Source organism: Capricornis sumatraensis, chromosome 14, assembly GCF_032405125.1.
Source record: "Capricornis sumatraensis isolate serow.1 chromosome 14, serow.2, whole genome shotgun sequence".
Taxonomy (NCBI): Eukaryota; Metazoa; Chordata; class Mammalia; order Artiodactyla; family Bovidae; genus Capricornis; species Capricornis sumatraensis.
This window is the reverse complement of record NC_091082.1, coordinates 57,620,145-57,639,151: the sequence shown is the minus strand read 5'-3', so window position 1 is coordinate 57,639,151 and position 19,007 is coordinate 57,620,145. Positions and strand designations below refer to the sequence as shown.

The 19,007-nt window shown below is 61.6% G+C and overlaps 2 protein-coding genes across 2 annotated transcripts; both read right to left on the bottom strand.

Annotated features, from left to right (window-relative positions):
* PANK4 (pantothenate kinase 4 (inactive)) lies at nt 1-15,250 on the bottom strand. The gene is made up of 19 exons (XM_068986000.1): nt 15,127-15,250; nt 11,220-11,302; nt 10,799-11,013; nt 10,210-10,393; nt 9,779-9,871; nt 9,282-9,435; nt 9,015-9,196; nt 8,415-8,496; nt 7,661-7,761; nt 5,416-5,571; nt 4,590-4,702; nt 4,267-4,354; nt 3,314-3,465; nt 2,305-2,360; nt 2,129-2,178; nt 1,617-1,721; nt 1,183-1,283; nt 1,004-1,072; nt 1-400 (listed from the first exon to the last, which is right to left on the bottom strand). The coding sequence occupies exons 1-19, from the start codon at nt 15,248-15,250 to the stop codon at nt 187-189; spliced, it is 2,322 nt and encodes a 773-aa protein (XP_068842101.1). The 3' UTR covers nt 1-186.
* A 2,581-nt stretch (nt 15,251-17,831) lies between these two features.
* On the bottom strand, nt 17,832-18,673 carry HES5 (hes family bHLH transcription factor 5). The gene is made up of 3 exons (XM_068986624.1): nt 18,620-18,673; nt 18,363-18,528; nt 17,832-18,109 (listed from the first exon to the last, which is right to left on the bottom strand). Exons 1-3 carry the CDS (start codon nt 18,671-18,673, stop codon nt 17,832-17,834), a joined length of 498 nt encoding a protein of 165 aa, XP_068842725.1.
* Nucleotides 18,674-19,007: the final 334 nt, after the last annotated feature.

Below are 19,007 nucleotides of genomic sequence, written 5' to 3'. Positions count from 1 at the left end.
CCACCACGAACACGGCAGCATTAAAGGAACACTGAGCCCAAGGCCATGAGCACTGGGCCCACCCCGGCGCACCCAGCTCCGAGTCACTGAAGCACAATATAAATATTTTGATTTGAACACGGTTCCCTGTTGCAGTCGAAATACATTCCTGACGCGTGACCAGCAGAGCAGCCCAGGGGCCGCGCCTCACTCAGCTGGGACCTCATACTTGAAGATGACGCTGAAGAGCTGGCCGCCCAGCCGCTCGGCCAGCCAGGAGTTCTTGATGACAGCCAGCTTGAGGCTCTCGCAGCACAGCGCCGCGTGGTAGTTGGTGTGGACGGCACGGCCCATGCCCTCGATGACCACCAGGTCGGCACTACGCTCCCGTACCAGCACGGCCAACCCCTTGTCCAGGCGGCTTTGGGGAGGAAGGAGGCAGTGAGTAAGGTGAAGGCAGGGGCCTCGAGCCCTGCACTGAGTCACACCCCGCCTCCTGCCAAAGGCAGTGACCCTGAGCCCACCAACTTTATGGGCCCTGAGTCCAGACTGCTCCCCAGACAACCAGCCAGGCAGCCGCCCTCCCAAGACCTGGGGATCAAGGCTTCAGGGACCCGCGGCAGCTGCACTTTCATTTCTACAAGGTGGCTTGTCCTGAAAACTGGGCCCTCATGATGCTTTTCTATTTACATAGGGTTTTATTGTTCCCCCCACCCAGGGAGGGATGAAGTCCACACTTGAGAGGCGTCACAAGAAGAGACGGAGAGGCTGGCATCCAGAGCCCAGACATGTCACCTTTACATGGGTGGTGCCACCTTCTAGGAGCCCTGGAGGGAGAGCCCTACAGCCATGAACTGATTATCCGAGGGCGACTACCCCCGGTGAAGATGGCCCCGCCATTTACAGGGGGACAAAGGGCCCCTGCCCTCTCCGCCCACCCTCCCAGGTCACCTGCCACCGGGCTGCGGCTGGCCCTGCTGACTTCTGCCGAGCCCAGGGGGCCTGGGAGTGGAGGGCCACCTACCTGAGGTCCAGGCATGGGGAGCTGGAGCCTGTCTGCACCAGCAGGAGCCTCTCTTCTCCGAGCGCCGAGCTGCCAAGCACAGGGGTTGGCACTGTGAGGTGACGCCCCAGGAAGCTGCCCCACTGCACCCCTGCCTCTGCCCCCTCGGGGTGCCGGGCCCAGCCTCCCACCCAGCTTACTGGATGACGGGGTCCATGGCTGCAATGCGCTCAGCCACAATGAGGGACTCGCCGTAGGTCACGTCGTTCAAGGCGGGTCCCGAGTTGCACGCCAGGATGACCTGTGGCAGGACGCCCAGCTCTTTAGCAACCATGATGGTGCCGGGCCAGCCTGGGCTCACCTGCCCGCCCCGCACTCCCCACCCTGGGGGTGCTGCTGGCCAAGAGCATGGCTTCTGGTGACCTCTCACAGCCTGGACAGCTCTCAGGTCAGGCTGACCAAGGTCAGGCTGACATGAGCCCTGGAACCCGACACATGGGGTCTCTTCCTCTCCTCCCGCCATGCCGCCGCCTCCCTGGCACCTACCTGCGCACGGAGGAGCCCAGGGCAACGCCAACCCCACCGGGCGCAGGCGCGCAGGGCAAGGGTCCTGCCGCGTGGCCCCTACACTCACCTCCGTCCCTCTAGAGAGAAGCTCCCTGACAAAGGGGAAGACTCCCAAAATGACGTCTACTCCACTGTTATCTGCGAAAATTAAGGCACATTTGTGAGGGGGCCCCTGTAAGACAAAACCAGGACGTTCAGTTGGGAACAGGCGCGTCCAAGCGTTCCAGACACCTCCACAGTCCACTCCCCACGGCCGGGCAAGGGCTGCCAGGTCTGCCAGCGCCGGGGGCATGGGGCAGCCCCAGCCTCTTCCAGAACAGCTGGCCTGAAGGACCTCTGAGCTGAGGCCAGCGACCTGATGTCTGTCCTGTGGGAGTCAGGCTTGGAGCAGGGAAGTCACCTTGTACTCCCAGCTTGGGGGTGGGGGGAGACTCTAGGGAGCCCTTGGCTTACCCCGGGTCCCCACCCTGGGCAGCTCTATGCCCATCCCCTGCACTGCTTCCCGTCCTGTGAACCCTGCTCAGCCCCCTGCCCCCAGGCCCCAAGGGCACAGGAGAGAGGTGTGGCAGCTCCGTGTACCTTCAGTCTCTGCAGCCATTTGCCATAGGAGTCCACGAGCCAGGGCCGCTCTGTGGGAACAGGGACGAGGTCACCCGCTGCCCGTTTCTCACCTGCCCCTGGCTTGGTTGGGACGTGTGGCCCCCGCTACTCTCACCCGAGTCCCCGGACCAGAGGCGAGTCCCAGGTGCCCCTACCTTGCAGCTTCTTTTTTGCCTCCTCGAACCCAAACTGCGGGTCAGACTCAAGGACACTGCACAGGGAGGAAGACACAGTCACCCAAAGTCCAGACCTTAGCTTAGCCCTGACCTCAGCCCCCAATCTCAGCTCCCTGACTGTAGCCTCTGACCTCAGCTCCTCCCTGATCCTAGCCCCTGACCTCAACCTCCCTGATCTTAGCCCAGACCTCAGCTTCCTGACCTTAGGCCCCAGACCTCAGCTCCCTGACGTCAGGCCCCCGACCTCAGCTTCCTGATTTTAGCCCCGACCTTAGCCCTGGCCCTCAGACCTCCAACCTCAGCCCTGGCTGCCCGTGGCCCCGAGCTGGATGAGCGCACGGTCACCATCACTGCTGCCGCGTCTGCTGGGGAGAGGGAGGTGGTACAGGAACCTCCGTGCTGTGGCCGTAGACCAGGCCCTGAGGAGTGCTGGCCACCAGCCTCGCCCAAGGGGTGGCAAGGATGTGGGCACGGAGGGAGGCAGCGGGTCTCCAAGGAGCCCGGGTCCAGCAGCACCCATGGTTGGACCGGGTGAGGCCCCTGCGTGGCAGTGCCGCTTCTGCAGAGATGGAGGTGAGCCCAGGGAAAGCAGTGAATGGGGGATGGGGGTCCTGGGAAGCGCACCCCGTGACCCAGGGCTGCTGAACTTGGTGAGGGACGTGCTTCCTCCACACACTCCGTACCACCTCCACCTACTCTACATGGCCACTGTAAATGTGGAGTTTCCCACTGAAAAAACCCCGACGCCTGCTCTACTATGGATGGGAAGGCTGACCCCTGTGCCTGTCCCGTCCACTCCTGAGGCCACAGGTGTCCAGCAGGGCTTGAGCTGTACCCCATCTGCTGAGACCCACTGCTGGTGGACCAAGCTGAGCCAGCTGAGGCAGGGGTTGGGGCCACCCAGGGCCACATGGTGCCGAGGGACTGCAGCTCTGAGCCTGAGCTGGAAAGAGGGGGCAGGACAGGCCAGGGGCGGGGAGGCACCTACTCAGAGACAGCTTTTGCACCCCAGTCAAAGACGTTGCCAGCCAGCAGCCCCTTCACCAAGGCCAACTGCCTTTCCTCCCAGTCCAATGCGTCCAGGGCACTGACCACCCTCTGGAAACACTTCAGCGCCACACCATTGTCCTTCTGCTTCACCTGCGGGGAGACGCGCATGAAGACATGGGCCAGCCTCCCCCAGCCCCTTGCACCTTGCTGGGACCTGCAGGAATACCACCAACCGTGGGCCTGCCCTAGAGGACAGGAGACAAAACAAACCCAGGCCATGTTAGTTTAAAAATGGCACTGACTCACAACAATGGGGGTGAGAAGAGCCAGGGGCACTGGTGTTGGTGCAGGTTTCAACTGCACCCTGAGGGCTGAGGCCCAGGGGTGACCGTGCCATGGCCAAGGGCAGGGCAGAGCAGAGAAGAGCCAGGGCGGGGGCCCAGATCCTCATGGGCACTGCTGATCTGACCATGAAACCCTCAGCACCCAGATCCTGTCCCAGACCCTTGTGTGCTGGGGAGGGGTGGGGGGCAGAAGCCGGTGTGTCATGCTGGCCCTTGACCCCTCCCACTGCTCTGGGGCCGCCCACTGCTCCTGGGCATGTGGCCTCCTGGTCAAAGAGCCCAAGGAGGCCTCCAGGTCGCCCGCCAGGCCCTGGGAGGCTTGTCAGCAGGATAGATCCTCAGGAACCAACTCTGAGCTTCCGGGCTGACCTCAGGAGGCACCATCGCCCACACCCATACCAGCTGCTCGTCAGACCCACAACTCTGCTCTGCTTAGGCGGTCACCATGCTGCCTGTGATCAATCCACAGCTGATGCTGCTGACAGGCCGCCCAGGGCTTCTAGGGGATGAGGCCTCACCAGGGCGACTCTAGGGTGCAGCCTGTCGCCAGGACTCCACACCTCCCCACAAGCATGTACCCACTCACTCACAAGAAGGGAGTACTCACCTTGGAATAGGGGTCTGGGAAGTTAAACTCATTCAGACAGTGCTCTCTCGTGTCCAGGAGGCTGCGCACAGTCAGGGTCCCATAAGCACTGGGGACAGAGCCAGGTGGAAGGTGGCTGAGTGGGCTGGACAGCCAAGTACCTGCCCATCGCGCCCTCCACCCTCAGAGACATCCTCAAGGTGTCAGATGACGATAGGAGAAGCCCAGGAAGCCAGTGGGTGGTGAGGCTGAGTAGGCACCGGGCTGTGCTTAGGGCCCCCAAGTGTGGGGGAAGGGCACCCAGCTTCCGGAACCTGGCCTGGGCGGGTGCAGGGGCCACTCACAAGGGCTGGTGCCGCAGCGTCTGCAGCTTGTTCCAGTACTTCTGCCGGAACTTCTCGGCCCTCTCGGCTGCGTCCACAGAGCCTGGTTGGCTTGCCACAGCACGTTTTACGACCTATCAAGGACAGGGTGGCCAGTGGTGCTTAGGACAGCCCCAAGCCCATGGATGGCAGGCTCACCGGCCTGCCATGGCAGCCACTGGGGGCTACCCCTGCCATTTGGAAATGGGGTCGCCTCTGCCCTGAACCAAAGCTCATGTTCATGTCCTCCGATACGATCCCCGGGGCCCACCAGCCACCAGCTCCCATCTGGCCAAGGGGATAGGCAATTCTGGAACATCTTCCGAGTCTGTGTGGGCAGGGTGGGACCCTTACTCTGAGGACAGATCCCATGGGCCTCTCTCAGGGGCTCCATGGAGAAAGAAGTGCTCCTAGAGGGGCTCTGTGGCCTTGAGATGTGACTAGCCTAGGTCCCGGGTCCAGCCCCTGCTGCTCCTGTGCCTCTGCAACCTTCCTGCCTTCTCAGGAAACATGGGTTGCCGGACGAGCCCAAGAGGATGAACTTCGCTGACACCGTGTCCCAACCAGATACAACGCAGAGCCATGTTTTTGAACTATAAACAATGCCGCAAATAAATGGCTCCTGGAAAAGTCCCTGTCCTTCACCTTGCCTCTCATGACCCCTTGGGAACCCGAGGTATTCAGAGATGGCCATGTTCAAAGGCCCACAGTCACCTTTCCTGACGGCTGGGTGTCTTACTCCTGGGGGGATGTCCAGCTCCGTCCCTATCCCTCACCCCACCCCTACCCCACCTGCTCTGGTCCTCACCCCATCCAGGGCCTCCTCGAAGCAGGTGAGCCAGTACTTGCGGGCCAGGGCATCGTCTGTGAGGTCGACCGTGTCAGGCACATAGGAGGATGGGTCCAGAAGGAGAGGCAGGTTGACCAGTGGCCTCTCCAACCGGTCCATTTCCAGCAAGTCGAACTGGAAGGATGAGAAGCAGGTAGGTCCATCAGCCATGTCTTTTCAGAAAAATTAAACCCCGCTCCTGCAAGTTCAAGACCCGGCTTCTCTGCACAAAGGGAAGCTGTCCCGTGGTAAGTGGACAGCCCCGTTCCCCCCATCTCTGGGCCCCTCATGTCCTCTCTCAGGTGGGTGTCCCCTCCACTTGTTGGGCCTGAGCCTGACACCCTGACCTCCTGGACACCCTCTGTCTTCCTGCTGCACCCCATGTGCTGTGCTCTAAGTTTAGGACCCTGTACACACAGCCACCTGTCTGGTCCTCACCTCTCCTACTGGGGGTGCCACTGCCACCGTCCTCACTCCCTGCCCAGCGGGCCCGTCCTGCAGCTCCTGCCCAGAGCCAGTTCTCCAGCAAGGACACACTGCCCCCTCCCGAGGCCCCAGTGCCAAGCCACTGCTCCCACCATGCTCTGAGAGGGCCTGGACACTTGAGGCTGAGGCCAGTGTCATGGGAATAAAGGGTTCCATGTACTCAGCCCTGACCTCAGATGAGAACTGGGGCGGGCAGCCATTCCGAGGCCACAAGAGCGAGCTCAGGCTCCCCCGCCAGGTGCTCCCACAACCCTCCAGGGAGCTGCCCCCGAGGAGCGCTTCTGACCGGCCCACTAGTGGGTTGTGGCAGCAGGTGTGCTTGGAGCCAGGGATAGTCGGGATGAGAAGAGTCACCCCATGAGGGAAGGACTGGTTTCGAGGATGCCCCTGAACATGTGTTTAGCAGAGTAAAAGCTGCTGTGTTCCCAAGGGGATCAAAGGTGGTGGCCTCCAGCTGGGCCGGCCTGCAAGGGCACCCCCACCTCCCTGATGGGTGGGAGCTCAGATCTGAGCTGGACCTCATCTAGGCTACGGATACTCAGAGAAGCGGCTCCAGGACACAGTGGGGATACCCACTCCCACCCGCAAGGCTGCAGGGAGCCCAGCACACCAGATGGGCGCAGGTCCTGGAGCGTGACTGTGTGCACGTCAGGGCTGGCTAAAGGGTTTCTAGCCTTCCCACCTGCCCATTTAGTTTTGCAACCTGGAGAGCTGGGATCTGCATTGCCCGCCCTCCGAGAATCAGAAACGGGGCCTGGAGGACGTTGGGCCTTCCTCTGAAAAATCAGTCACAGCTCTGACCAGGCCTGGGCCTCACCACCCCTGCCCTAGGCACCTGAGCTCAGAAAGGACCCAGCTACCCTGCATGGCTGGGCTGGGTGTGAAGGACGCAGTGTGGAGCACAGGCCTTGCCTGGGAACCGGGGCTGCCGCATGTGGGGGGTTCCCCCAGGAGAGGGACGTGGATGAGCACATTCTCACCATGTTTATGCCAACTTTTTAGAAACTGCATCCACAACTGAAAAGCAATCTTCCCTCCAAACAGCCCACAGGCTTGACCTGAAGGAGGCGTCCCGACCCATGTGCCCAGACCCAGCTCCTGCAGGCTTGGCCTGTCCTCCTGCCCCACGTGGTTCTCACAACCGCTCCTGGGCTATTTGGGATGTGCTGTCAACAAGCCAGCAACAGCGTTCAAACAGTGCCCTGGGCCCGGGTGGGCCATGTGGGACCACCCAGTCCCACCTGGAAGCCCCACTCCACATCAGCTCCATAGGCCTCAGCCTAAGGGAAGACTGAGCAACAGGCAGTATTTCCCAAGGACAGCAAGCTCTGCACACCCGGGACTGCCGTGGAACTGTCATGCAGAGAATATGACCTAAGAGAAGGGGCCCCACTGGGTTTTCACTTGATTGTGCTGTAAACGGGCCAGAGCTCTGGGGAGAGATCCCTAGCCTCCCTAAACTTTATCTTTGCTCTGCAAACACGGGATGGACTGCATGGCTCTGGAGCTCCAGCTAAATGTCTGAAAAAGCTGAGATGTTATAGAAGGAAGGAGGAAAGTCAGCTACAGGTACAAACATCACTCTTCAACCCCCAGAGTATGTGGTTTGAGACCGGCTTGCACCAGGAAGGGGCAGGATTGAGCCTGGCTGCAGCAACACAGGGCCTCTCTTGGGGGACCACGGAGAGTCCACAGAGGTGGTGCACATGGGACCCAAGGCCCCTGACTCCGTACTCACAGTGCCGCTTCTTGCCCGCTGGGTGGGGCAGAGCTCGGGTGATGAGCTCATGAGCCCAGAGCTGCCGGCGTAGTTTTCTCCCCAGCTGTACTGGTTTGGGTCTGCAGGACAAGAGACCCAGCGTCAGGGGGTGAGCAGCTCAGCAAGCTACAAGCCGGGGGTGGCTGGACCACAGCTGGGAGGACCAGCCACTGAAGGTCTCCCTGGCGCCAGGCTGTTCTGTTGTGCTATTTCTCATGGGCTCAGAGACCTGGCAAGATAATCACTGAGACCTTTCCAAGCTTCTGAAAGGTCTCCCTGGTTATCTCATTTCACATAAGAAACTGGACTCAAGGACACAGTGAGGGTCAGCCCATGCCACTCTGATTGGCGCTGATCCCAAAGAAGCCTACCCTGCGCTTCTGGGGACAGAATCACACCTGCGATTCCTTCACGTGTCCTTCAAAGAGGACAGACCGGAAGCACATCTCAACAGCTGGAGAGATGGTGGCAAGGGGCCAAAGGGTGCAGGAGGGCCAACGTCAGGTGTGTGGAGCCTCTGCATGAAGCCCGCCATGCACGAGGACCCTGTGGGCTGATTACATGGCATCCACGTGAGTTGGTTTCCACTGGCTCCTCAGCGATCACAGGAAACGTTCCTGCCACTGCTGGGAGGGGCCCATGAAGCCCCCACATCCCACTCACAGCCTCCCCGAAACCTCCCCTTCTGGCATTGCCGGACACGGGCCAGGACCCATAGCTGGGCTGCACTCACTGTCTTGCTCGGCTCCTTTGAGAAAGGCTCCGATGGCGCCCAGGTAGCCTTCGTGCCTCAGGAACAGCGCCTGGACCTCCCCCTGCCATAGAAACACCCCTGAAGCCAGCCTCGCACATGCAGCGCTTAGCCCAAGAACATACATCCATCTGAGGCAAGAGGCCTCCCTCCCAACACGGTGAAGGCTGCACACAGTGCACTGGCCCCCGGGACTGTATGCACACATGGAATTTAAAAGCCCACCACCTAGAGCGTGTGGGGCATTTTCCACAAAAACAGACAGCCACCCAGTTTCCTGTGCTCACCAGGTATGACGTGCCCCCATAGTGCCCCAGCCTCAAAGCTCACCCAGAGCTCTCAGTGAGAGGCAGTCCCTGGACCTCAGCCTTAGCAACACGCCAAACTGAGGCGGCCACGGCGCCCCAAGCACAGGACACCCAAAGCTAGAGGGTGGGAACGGGCTGGGGGCCAGGGTTTGGGGCACTCAGTTTCTGGTCCTGCCTCGCTGCCCACTCCCCTCAGGCCTGCTAGTTTTAGACACGATAGAGGGGAGGCTGGGCTGAGGGTGGGCAGAGCCGGGAAGGCAGCGGAGCCTGTTACCTTGGAGAAGAAGTTGATGCTGTAGGTGATGGTGCGCATGGTGACTGGATGACCGCGGATGAAAAAGCCGCCGAAGTACACACGGTCCAGGCAGTGGAGCCTGGCGTAGAGGCAGGCGAGCTGCCCGATGTCATTGCTGATCATGTGCAGCAGGCTCTTGGCCATGTCCTCCTTGGAGAACTCTGGGGGACGGAAGCAGCGCGCTGGGCAGGCAGCCGGGCGGGCGCTGTGCGCCACGGTGAGTGAGAGCAGGCGCGGGGCCAGTACCTTGGTCCGCGGTGGCAGACTTCCCGAAGCTGCTGGCGATGAGGTTGCCGCTTAGCCCCAGGGTCTCGTGGGCCCCTCCATAGATGTCCTGAACCAGCATGTCCACATTCGTGTGCTGGCCTCTGGAGGCCAGCTGTAGCAACTCATCAAACTTCTGGGGGACAGAGCAGATGGGGCTGTCAGGGACCGCAAGCTGGGGGAGCTCCCCTGCCAGCCCCACAGCATATGAAAGATGCCAGCCGCCAACCAGGGCCATCTCAAGACATGGCCCTGGGGGCGCAGGGCAGGGGGAGGTGGGCATCCTCTTTGGAGCACCCAGCCGGGTGATGCTGTGGCCACTCAGATGCCCATCCTCCTGAGACTAAGTAACAGGAAGAGGCTAAGGGGAGAGCCACTTGCACACAACCCTCACCAAGCACAGGCCCTAACCCCACAGCCTTCAGCCCTCTCCGGAGGGAACTGGAGCCAGAAGCATCCAACCCCAGTAGCCGAAATACCTTCGTCTTGGTGAGCAGAGCCCCAAGCCCCCAGAAGGTGCCGCCCCCTATGGAGCTGCCGCCAATCCACTCGAACCTGTCCTCCGTCTCCACCTGGTGCAGAACAAGGGTAGGTGCGTCAGCAAGCAGGCCCCCAGCCACTGGCCAGCAGGTCCTGAGGCCAGCGGACGTGGTGACTCGGGGTATCCCCTACCCAGGTGACAGCCCTCTTGGAGGCCAAGTCTAGGGATGCTTGGCAGGTGCTCGTGGTGGAAGCAGAGCTGCCACCTCCCCACAGACAGCCAGTGTCCAGCACTCTGCCTGTGGCCCATGAATACCAGAGCCAGGCCCAAGTATGCCCGTGTCCCTGTGCCCAGCACAGCTCTGACATACAGCCAGGGCTTGACACGCCACTGTGGAAGCCCCACCCTCTTCCACAAGCCAGGCCAAACCTTCACGATAGAGACCCCTGAGCCGATGTTGACCAGGAGATATGGGAAGATGTTGGGGTGGTTCGTCTGAAACCGGAACTCAGGGTCGGAGTCTTTCTGGTACACGAAGGCTTCGTGTGGGATGTTCTTCAGCACAAAGTTGCAGCCCTTGATCAGGCAGGTCATCACATCCTCCTTGTCAACCCTGAGAAAGAAGGGCCCGCTCACTGGAGCTGGTGTGCCCATGGACCCCAGAGCCTCCATCCAGTGGGCCAGAGAGCCTCATATCACCACTGGAGCGGGCAGACTCGGTCTCGGGGTTCCCCTCTCTTCCTTTCAGCCCTCGCCCCACCCTGTGCAGTTCCCTTCCTGACGTTTGGCCACCCAAATCCCGCTGCAGCTGGCCCAGAGCCTGACCTCAGGCCCATGGCCCCCTGGCAGCTCCCCAAAGTCTCACTGTGGTTATGGGGCCTCAGGAATCCCCAGAGCAGGTAGGAGGGGGTGTATAGCAGCTGGGCCACTGCGGTCACTACTTCAGAGCCCGACCCGTGAGCCAAGGCCAACCAGCCTCCGAGCTCTCATCGCACCCCATCCCAAGGTCCACACTTACTTCAGCTGCAGCTTTTCTTCGATGAGGTCTTTGAACTTGTATGCCCCACCCCCAGTCGCCTGGATGACCTTGGTCTCAGTGTTGACGAGGTGGTCTTTAATGAAGTCCAGGCAGGCTTCTATGTAGGTGTTTTCGAACTTTACAAAGTGCAGCCTGGCGGTTACCTCCTCTTGGACGGAGATCTCATAGGGTGGCTCGTGGTCCTGCTCTGTGTCCTGGGGAGAAGTTGGGGGACCGCGTGTGTGCACTGCCTTGGGGAGGGGGCAACGCTGAGACTCAGCCCCAAGCACCCACAGCAGTGCCAACGCAGGTGGGAGCCAGGGGCATGAGCGGGGGCAGAAGGGGAGCTAAGCTAGGAGGCACAGAAGGGTGTCAGCATTCAGCAGGGCCAGGGCCTGCCCAGGCCCCTCCCAGAGCTCACCTTGCCTGAGTGGTCGAAGGACCGCACCTTGGCGACTTTGTGCTGCACGGTGGAGTAGTAGGCCAGCTTGGTCAGTGACCCGCCTGCGGGGGAGACACGGACGCGGCAGATTCAGGAGCGGCTGGAAGGGACCTGAGGCTGCCCCTCCACAGGCCCCTGCCAGACCTGGGTCCTGCCCACGAGGTGTTTGGTGCTACTTGAACTTGAAAAGCCTGCAGGGCACCAAACAGAGGAAGGGAGTGAACTGTGAGACCCCAACCCTTTGCCTTCCTTGAAAAGAAAGGTCTGTTCTTCCTCGGAGCCCAGCTGAAGTGGAAACTGTCTGTCTGTCCTCGAGGAGCAAAGAGACAGGGCTGCTTCTGGGTGACCTCGGTGACTGCTGGTGGTTTAGGAAAATTCGGCACACTTGACAGTCCAGGGAGAAGCGGTGGAGGAGGTGCTAAAAGGAGCATTTCTCAGGGTGGCCAGGTCGGGGAGGGGCTGTTTTCACCAGGAGCATGGAAGGAAGGGTCCCGGGAGCAGTGGCCCGAGGCCTGGGCTCCCGGGGAGATCGGCAGCAGGGCTCGCTAATGCCCCGGCACGTAACCGACACCGCAGCATCAGGAAGCAGATGAGGCCTTTGGGCAAGTTAAAGAGATGCCCAGAGTCAGAGAGGAGGCATCAGGGAGGCTCCAGGTGATGCAGGGCTGTGAGAGCAGCCAACCACACACAGAGTAGAGAGAGGCAAAGGCTCAGCTCTGCAAAGCGACTCCGGAACAAACTGCTTCTCAGAAGCCCCGACAAAAACGAGGAGGAAGCCCTCATCGTGAGAGGAAGGTTAAAATCATCAACAACCATTGTTTTGTGACACGACACCAAGGGAGCATACAGGAAACGCTCAAGTCACACACGCATCTGGAAACGCCTCTGTACCCAAGGGTCACGGCTTCCCAGGTAACAAAAATCAAAGCCCCATTTCTGAGACCAAGCGCACTGTCCTGGTCAGAGCTGCTCGCATGGCAGCGGGGACAGGGCCTCCAGAGACATCCTGTGAGCCAGCCTCATCAGGCACGGAGGGGCCCACATCCAGTTACTGAATCCACTGTCCTGGGCTTGCTCCCATCCCGAGGCCATGAGCTTAAGACAGAGCTTGGCTTTAAGCCTCCTTATCCCTTTTTGCCTGCCCCCAATCCCAGCTTGGCCTGCAGCACCTTTCACTGAAATGCCTGTTGCCGGATTCACCTCTGTGAACAAATCCTTTCCTAAAAAGAGGCAATACAGGACCTCCCTGGAGGTCCAGTGGTTAAGACTGCTCCACCCTGGTTCAGTCGATCCCTGATTGGGGAACTAAGATACTACATGCCATGTGGCGTGGCCAAAAAAACCCCACACACACCAGCAAATGCAAAGGGATGAAGACCTATTTGACAAGCTCATCAGAAGTTACTATCAACAAACACTCTGGTCACAGAAATCCAACTGCAGATGGTGTGTTCTCCAGGTCAGCTACAAATCACGACCATGACTGTGATGGTTTGTGGGGGGTCCTGGGGCTTGGTGAGCTGGGTTCTGTGCACTGCACATCATGTGCACCAAGTGGGAGAAGCCTGGCCCTGCCCAGACTTGTCACCCAGCCCCGCTGAGCAGCAGAAGGGGTCAGCAGTGCGGGCACAGCCTTTGCTGTCTGAGCCCAGATGTGCTCACAGGGCAGCATGCAGGAGCCTGCGGGGACCAGATCCCATCTGCTCTCAGGTCCCCTAGGGTTAGAGTGCACGTCAACTGTCCTCCCCCCGGCTCCACACGCCACACCAGACAAGGGCAGTGACCAGGTACACCCACACAGCACTGTGCTCTCTGGTGGACACCGTGGGCTCTCCAGGCCTCCCACCCCCCGCCCTTGGGGCCCATAGCATCCTGACTGATGAGAGGAACCTGAGCCAAGACCTGTTCATCCAGATCCCTGGGCGCCTGGCGTGCGGCAGTCCCTCCTCTCTAGGCATCCAGGGGTGCAGGACACTGCTGTGCACATTCCCGCCCTGCGGCCCCTTCCACTTCACCCAAGGAGCCCTCCCCCCGCCCAGGAGAAACCTGGAGTCAGAGCTTCCCTGGTGGCACAGTGGATAAGAATCCATGTCTAGGAGACACAGGTTCGGTCCCTGGTCTGGGAAGACCCCATGTGCCAAAGAGCAACTCAGCCCGTGAGCCACCATGACTGAGCTGGCCCTCTGCAGTGAGCTGCAACTAACTACTGAAGCCTGAGCACCCCAGAGCCCATGCTCTGGAACAAGGAAAGTCACCACGCCTGCAACTAGAGAAAGTCCGTGCAACACAGACTGAGTGCAGCCAAAACTAAAAAACACAACAAAACAAAACAAAACAAAAACATGGCTTCAAATCAGCTTCAAGTATGTGTTGATAAAGCCTCCCTGAGCCTTTTGAAGCAGGGACTCCACCAGCAGACAGGGGTGCCCCACCAGAGAGCAAGGGGCTCTCTGAGGACCCTGCAGCTGAGCCCTCCTGGACGGAGAGGCTTGGGGAGGGGAGACAAAACGGAGAGCCTGCTTGTAAACTGAACACTGACAAGCACTCTGGCTTTGCAGATTCCTGGTTGAGGACCACTGCCCAAGTGGTCCTTCACCAGCTAGCTGCACTAGTAAAAGTCAGTCCTTACTAGCAATGAACATGTCCTTACCAGACAAAGAGGACCCGGACCGGAGGCAGGGGGGCGGGAATGGCGGATTTCAGAGAGGAAATAAATACAAACACTGGAAACATCCCTTTGGGTCTGCCAAGGAACCTTGATTAGGGAGGACAGGCAGGCACTCCTCCCTTCGCAGAGACAAGTTGGGGCCACACCAAACAATCGAGGTAAGACTTGTGGCCAGGAACTTTTTGGGAGCATTTCAGAAACCAGTTAGGTGCAGACTGGCTGGAGCAGAACTCCCAGAGCTGGGGCAGCAGCACCAAGTCTAGAAGCTCAGAGCACAGGGCCAGTGGATTGGGGTCACCTCCGGAGTGAGCAGGGTTCAGAGGACAGCGGTAGGGCTCACTCGAGCCCCCAGGCTGTGCCTCCGCTCACCGTCTTCCAGCCCAACGTCCAGCAGGGCACCGTTCTGGCAAGTCTCCCCCAAGGAGGACGAGCTCCCGCTCACAGAGCTGCCCATGCCCGCCCTCTGCCAGGCTCCGCCCGGCCTCGCGCTTTGCAGGTTGGGACTCAAGGCGCTCCCCACTTCCCTGGATGCCCCCCACCCAAGCTCCTGATTCCAGGGACTCCCAAAGACGGGGGGGCGGGGCGGCCCAACCCCTCCGGGGAGAATCGCAAAGTCCGTCCCAGCGTTTACAGCGCGGCCATGCCTGGCCAGGCGCGTGGGGGTCCCGGGCGCTCAGGCTGAAGCCCGGACTGGCCACTGACCAGCCGAGTCTCCGCGCCTCAGCGACCATATCTAAGAAATCGGTCGTCGGCAGGCGTCAGCGAGTCGGGGAGGGAAGAGGGCCCCGTGGGGGGCGGGTCCTCCAAAACCCTGGCCCCAGATACTGGGTCCCAGATCTCCCGCCAGCGGGGAGACGCCCCGCGAGGCGGCCGAACCCCACCCCACCCCGTCTCCGAGGCAGAGTGCCAGAGCGGCCGCCCGGCTCCTTCTCCCTCAGAACTGCGAGCCCCGGCATGCCCTGCTCCGGCCACGCGGCGCCTGCTGGGAGCTGCAGTCCGGTCGCGGCGGCAAGCGCGCGCGCGCTGGCAGCCCACAGACTACAAGGACCGATAGGCTGTACGCGCCGGCCGCCGCAGACCACAAGGCCCGACAGGCCGTGCGGCACCAGGGGCCCGCGCCCCGCCCTTCGTCCTTGCCGCCACCCCGGCCTGCCGGCCCCGCCGCCCGCGCCCACGCCTGCCCACGCCGCCCTGCTCCCTGTGCCAGCCCTCGGCGACCTATGTCTATGGCGAAGCGCTTGGCGTTCTCCAGGTTGCGGAAGATCTCGTCGGGGGGGAGCGTGATGCTCTTGTCCAGGCTGTCCCCGCTGCTCCCGCTGCCGCTCGCTCCACACTCCGCCATTTTGAAAGTGCCCGGCCAGCCTCATCAGCCATGGAGATATATGCGCATATATTTGACTGCTAAACGCCTCCCGCGCATAGATTATGCTAATAAGTGCCCGCCCCGACCCCGCCCCTTACGCCGCTGCCGCCGAAGTGAAGGCTGGAGGGAGGACACCGGCGGGCGGGCGCGGGTCTTAAGAGCGAAGACAGCGAGGCAACTGAACGCAAAACCTCTGGGCTGTCGTCGTCTTCGTTCTTTCACTGAGCTGGCCGGCTGCTCACCTCGTGTGATATGAACTAGTGCAAAGAGGGCACCTGGGACGTGCAGACCACCAGAGATACCAACTCCTGCACGCGAAGGCGCTTGTGACTCCACCAGACTGGTTCCCTAGGAGCACAGGCCCGTCTCTGCCAAAAATCCCATGCAAACGGGGAGAGTTTGGTACCTTGCTCTTTGGGAGCCCCTCCCCCACCCCACCGGGGTGGGAGATACCCTTGCAGCTGGGCAAGTGTGTTTTGATGGCGAGATCCTCAGAATGCAGGGGAAAGCATCTTCCTCGTGAAAGATGGAGTCTGTGGGAGTTTGCAGGGAACAAGCTGAGAAAGCTCCCAGATGGTGTTGGGGACAGACTTCAGGGCCCATCTCTGGAAACTCTGGAAGGCTTGGAGACTCTTAAGGGAAGTGTACCCGTAAAGGCAGTGGGAGCTTTGCGAAAGAGCCCAGTGTTGGAAGCAGACAGTGTGCCAGGTCCCTTTGGCACCTGCCTCCTAGGTGCCAAACTCCTGGGCCAGTTACTTTGGATTTCGACCTCAGCCTCTGTCTGAGCATACCACTGACTGCCTGGCAAGGCCCATTGGAACACAGACCTGTGAGCAGCACAGACTCAGAGCTCCAGGATGATTCAGGCAGGGCTTCAGGAGAGGGAGGCAGCCTTGCAGGCTGGCCTGGCCACCAGGCTGGCCTGGAAGCACAACCACGGGGACGGTTCAACCATGTGTCTGGCACACAATAAACGTGTGAGTGTGGGAGGGGCTGCTCCCAGGGCTCAGCAGGGACCCAAGGGCAGAGCAGCACTGTGCTCGTCTGGAAGGGGTGCTGTGGACCTCCCCTCCAGAGTGGACAGAAAGGGCTGGAAGGCGGGGCCGAGAGAGGTGCTGAGGAGAAAGGAGGCCCGGCTGGCTTCCGTGCGTCTGGGTCTCTGCAGACTCAACCAATACCCCGTGCCTGCCTAAAAATAGACGGCTGCCCTTTCTGAGGCGAGGGCTGGCCCTCCTGTTGCCAGCACTGCCTGTCTCAGCCCTGGAGAGCGGTCAACGCCGGTCACCTCTGGGCTGGCCAGGAAGGTGCCCCAGGGGCTGGTCCAGGGAAAGGGGCTCCAGGTGTGCGGGGAGGATCGTGGAGGGGAATGTCTCTCGTTTTTGGCACAACTAAACCCCTTTGACTGCAGCGAGAGTGCTGCAGGCTGGGGGGGTCCCTCTTAGCACACCACTCCCACCCCCACCTGCAGGGAACTAGTGAGAGGTCTAAGGCAGGAACCCAGGTGCCACCCCACGCCCCCCTTACTGCACAAGGGGACCCAAGGTGTTCAGAGACTTTCTCCCCTCCAGCCTGCCTTTCCCTTGCTTCCCTGCCTCTCAGTCACTTCCTGCCCCCTCACTCCTCATTCCCAGCTTCTCTCCCCTTCCTGCTGACCAACCCTGCTTCCTAGCACCCCTGCTTCTCCTCTGCTTCCCCTCCTCCCTCCTCAGCTGGAGCCCAGCCCTTCTTCAGATGTCCAGGGGGTCGTTAGCAAGGACAGAGCCCACCTGTGGCTGCATAGATCACAATAGTGCCTGCTCCCCTTCATCCCTGCCAACCCGCCTGCCTGGTGGCCGCCAAGGACATGTGTGAGGCACAGAGACAGATCGCGAGGGGGCTGAACAGTCAGATTTTATTATCAGTTTTCGGAGCAGTCCTGTGGTTCCCACATGACCAAGAGTTCAAATTCTGAGTACAAAGTCGTGCCCATGTGCACCCACCCACATGGAAATCCTTTAAGGATCATGGCGGAGACCCCCACCCGCCCCACGCAGCCCACTGTGAGCCCCGACCAGACAACCAAGCAGATATAGGGCCTTTTGGCCTGGCTCTGCCCAGCCCCACGCCCATCCTGGCTGATGCTCTCCTTCCTATGAGGATACACCTTGAGTTCCGCCTTCACAAAAGGCAAATGCGGCCCGGCAGCACCGGATCTGAGAAAGCCCTCTACGCACAGCTCGGGCGCCGGCTGGCCGAGCCCCGCCATCTACAAATATCATAGAACCCCGGCAGTGGGGACTTCCCAGAAGTCACTTGCTGAAATGCAAACATAGAACAACCCCATAGGGTCAGACATTTGGCAGAAGACGGGCCCGATTGTCCTAAATGACAAGGACTCTGCACACATTCTCTGAGAATGACTCTCCTGCTGGCCGGCCAGCCTGGAGAGAGAGAGCCTTCCGGAGAAGGGGTGCATCCAAGCCTGAGGCCGCACAGCCGATGGGAAGGCTCTTCCCCCGCCAGAGGAACGCCCCGGCCCTCTTGTCCTCGGGGCTGGGCGGCCGCCTGCGGGTCTCGCCGGTCACCAAGGCCGCCAGAGGCCACAGGCGGGCTGTCGCGCAACGGCAGCAGCGGCGGCCTTGGCCGGGGCGGGCGCGGGCGTGGGGCTGGGCGCCTTGGGCTCCTTGGCGGGCGCGGCGGTTGCGGCTGGGGGTCGCTGGAAATGGTACAGCAGCTTCATCTGCGTGTCGCTGGCCGCGTGCAGCGTCAGGAACTGCACGGCCTCCTGCAGGCACCACGAGTAGCCTTCGCTGTAGTCCTGGTGCAAGCTCTTGGGGCCGGCGGCGGCGGCGGCGAAGGCTGCGGGGAGCGGGGAGCGGGGACCGCGGGGAGCGGGGACCGCGGTGAGCGGAGGCCGGGGCCCGGGGCCCGGGGACAGCCGTGAGCAGGGACCGCGGTGAGCCGGGGCGCGGGGAGCGGGGGTAGCAGGCAACGGGGCAGGGGGCGCAGGGAGGGGGCAGCAGTGAGCGGGGCGCCGGTGAACAGGGTCAGGGAGCGCGGGGCGGCGGTGAGCCGGTCGCGCGGCCCGACTCCTGGACGCAGGGCGGCTCACCTTTGCTGTGTTTCAGGTAACTGACGGCCATCTCCAGGATGTCGGCCTTCTCCAGCTTGGAGTTGGGTTGGTGGCGCGCGAACTCCTGCTCCAGCAGCAGCTTCAACTGCTCGATGCTGCTGTTGATGCGGTCGCGGCGCATCTTCTCCACCACCGGTTTCCGCAGCTGCAGGCGGGAGGAGGGGGCATCAGCCGGGCTCCGGCCACGCCGGCGCAGGGGCCGCGGGGACCGCGCGCCAGACTGGCCGCGCACTTACTCGGTTTTTCTCTTTGGGGCTGAGCAGCTCCACGGCCACGGTGCTGGGAGCCATGCCTGGCGCTGGGAGAGGCGAGGCGGCAAGGCGGCAGGGAGCGGAGCTGGCGCGTCCCGGGCTGGCGCGGACCCCGGCCCCTATATAGGCACGGGCGGCGGGCTGGCGCCTGGGGCCCGGGTGCCGCGGCCGTTCCCACACTCCGCGGCCAATGACGGCGCGGGCCGCACAAAGGCGCCGGCCCATTAGCGCACGCTAAATTGCCTGTGAATTGGCGCGGGCACAATGGGCGCTCCCCGAGGAGCAGGTGGGCCGCGCGGCACAATGTCCGGGCTGTGGGAACGCGCTCGCCCTCATTAGCATCCCGGGGCCTGATGCTGGGAGCCCCGCGCCT

Excerpts from the sequence above, each read along its gene's own strand:
- PANK4 (XM_068986000.1), bottom strand. The coding sequence starts at position 15,250 with ATGGCGGAGTGTGGAGCGAGCGGCAGCGGGAGCAGCGGGGACAGCCTG. Across the intron at positions 8,497-9,014 it reads GCATCAACTTCTTCTCCAAG|GGGGAGGTCCAGGCGCTGTT; the intron begins GTAACAGGCTCC and ends TTTCTATGGCAG. Across the intron at positions 4,355-4,589 it reads ACGCTGCGGCACCAGCCCTT|TGCTTATGGGACCCTGACTG; the intron begins GTGAGTGGCCCC and ends CTCTGTCCCCAG.
- HES5 (XM_068986624.1), bottom strand. The coding sequence starts at position 18,673 with ATGGCTCCCAGCACCGTGGCCGTGGAGCTGCTCAGCCCCAAAGAGAAA. Across the intron at positions 18,529-18,619 it reads GCCCCAAAGAGAAAAACCGA|CTGCGGAAACCGGTGGTGGA; the intron begins GTAAGTGCGCGG and ends TCCCGCCTGCAG. Across the intron at positions 18,110-18,362 it reads TTACCTGAAACACAGCAAAG|CCTTCGCCGCCGCCGCCGCC; the intron begins GTGAGCCGCCCT and ends CGCTCCCCGCAG.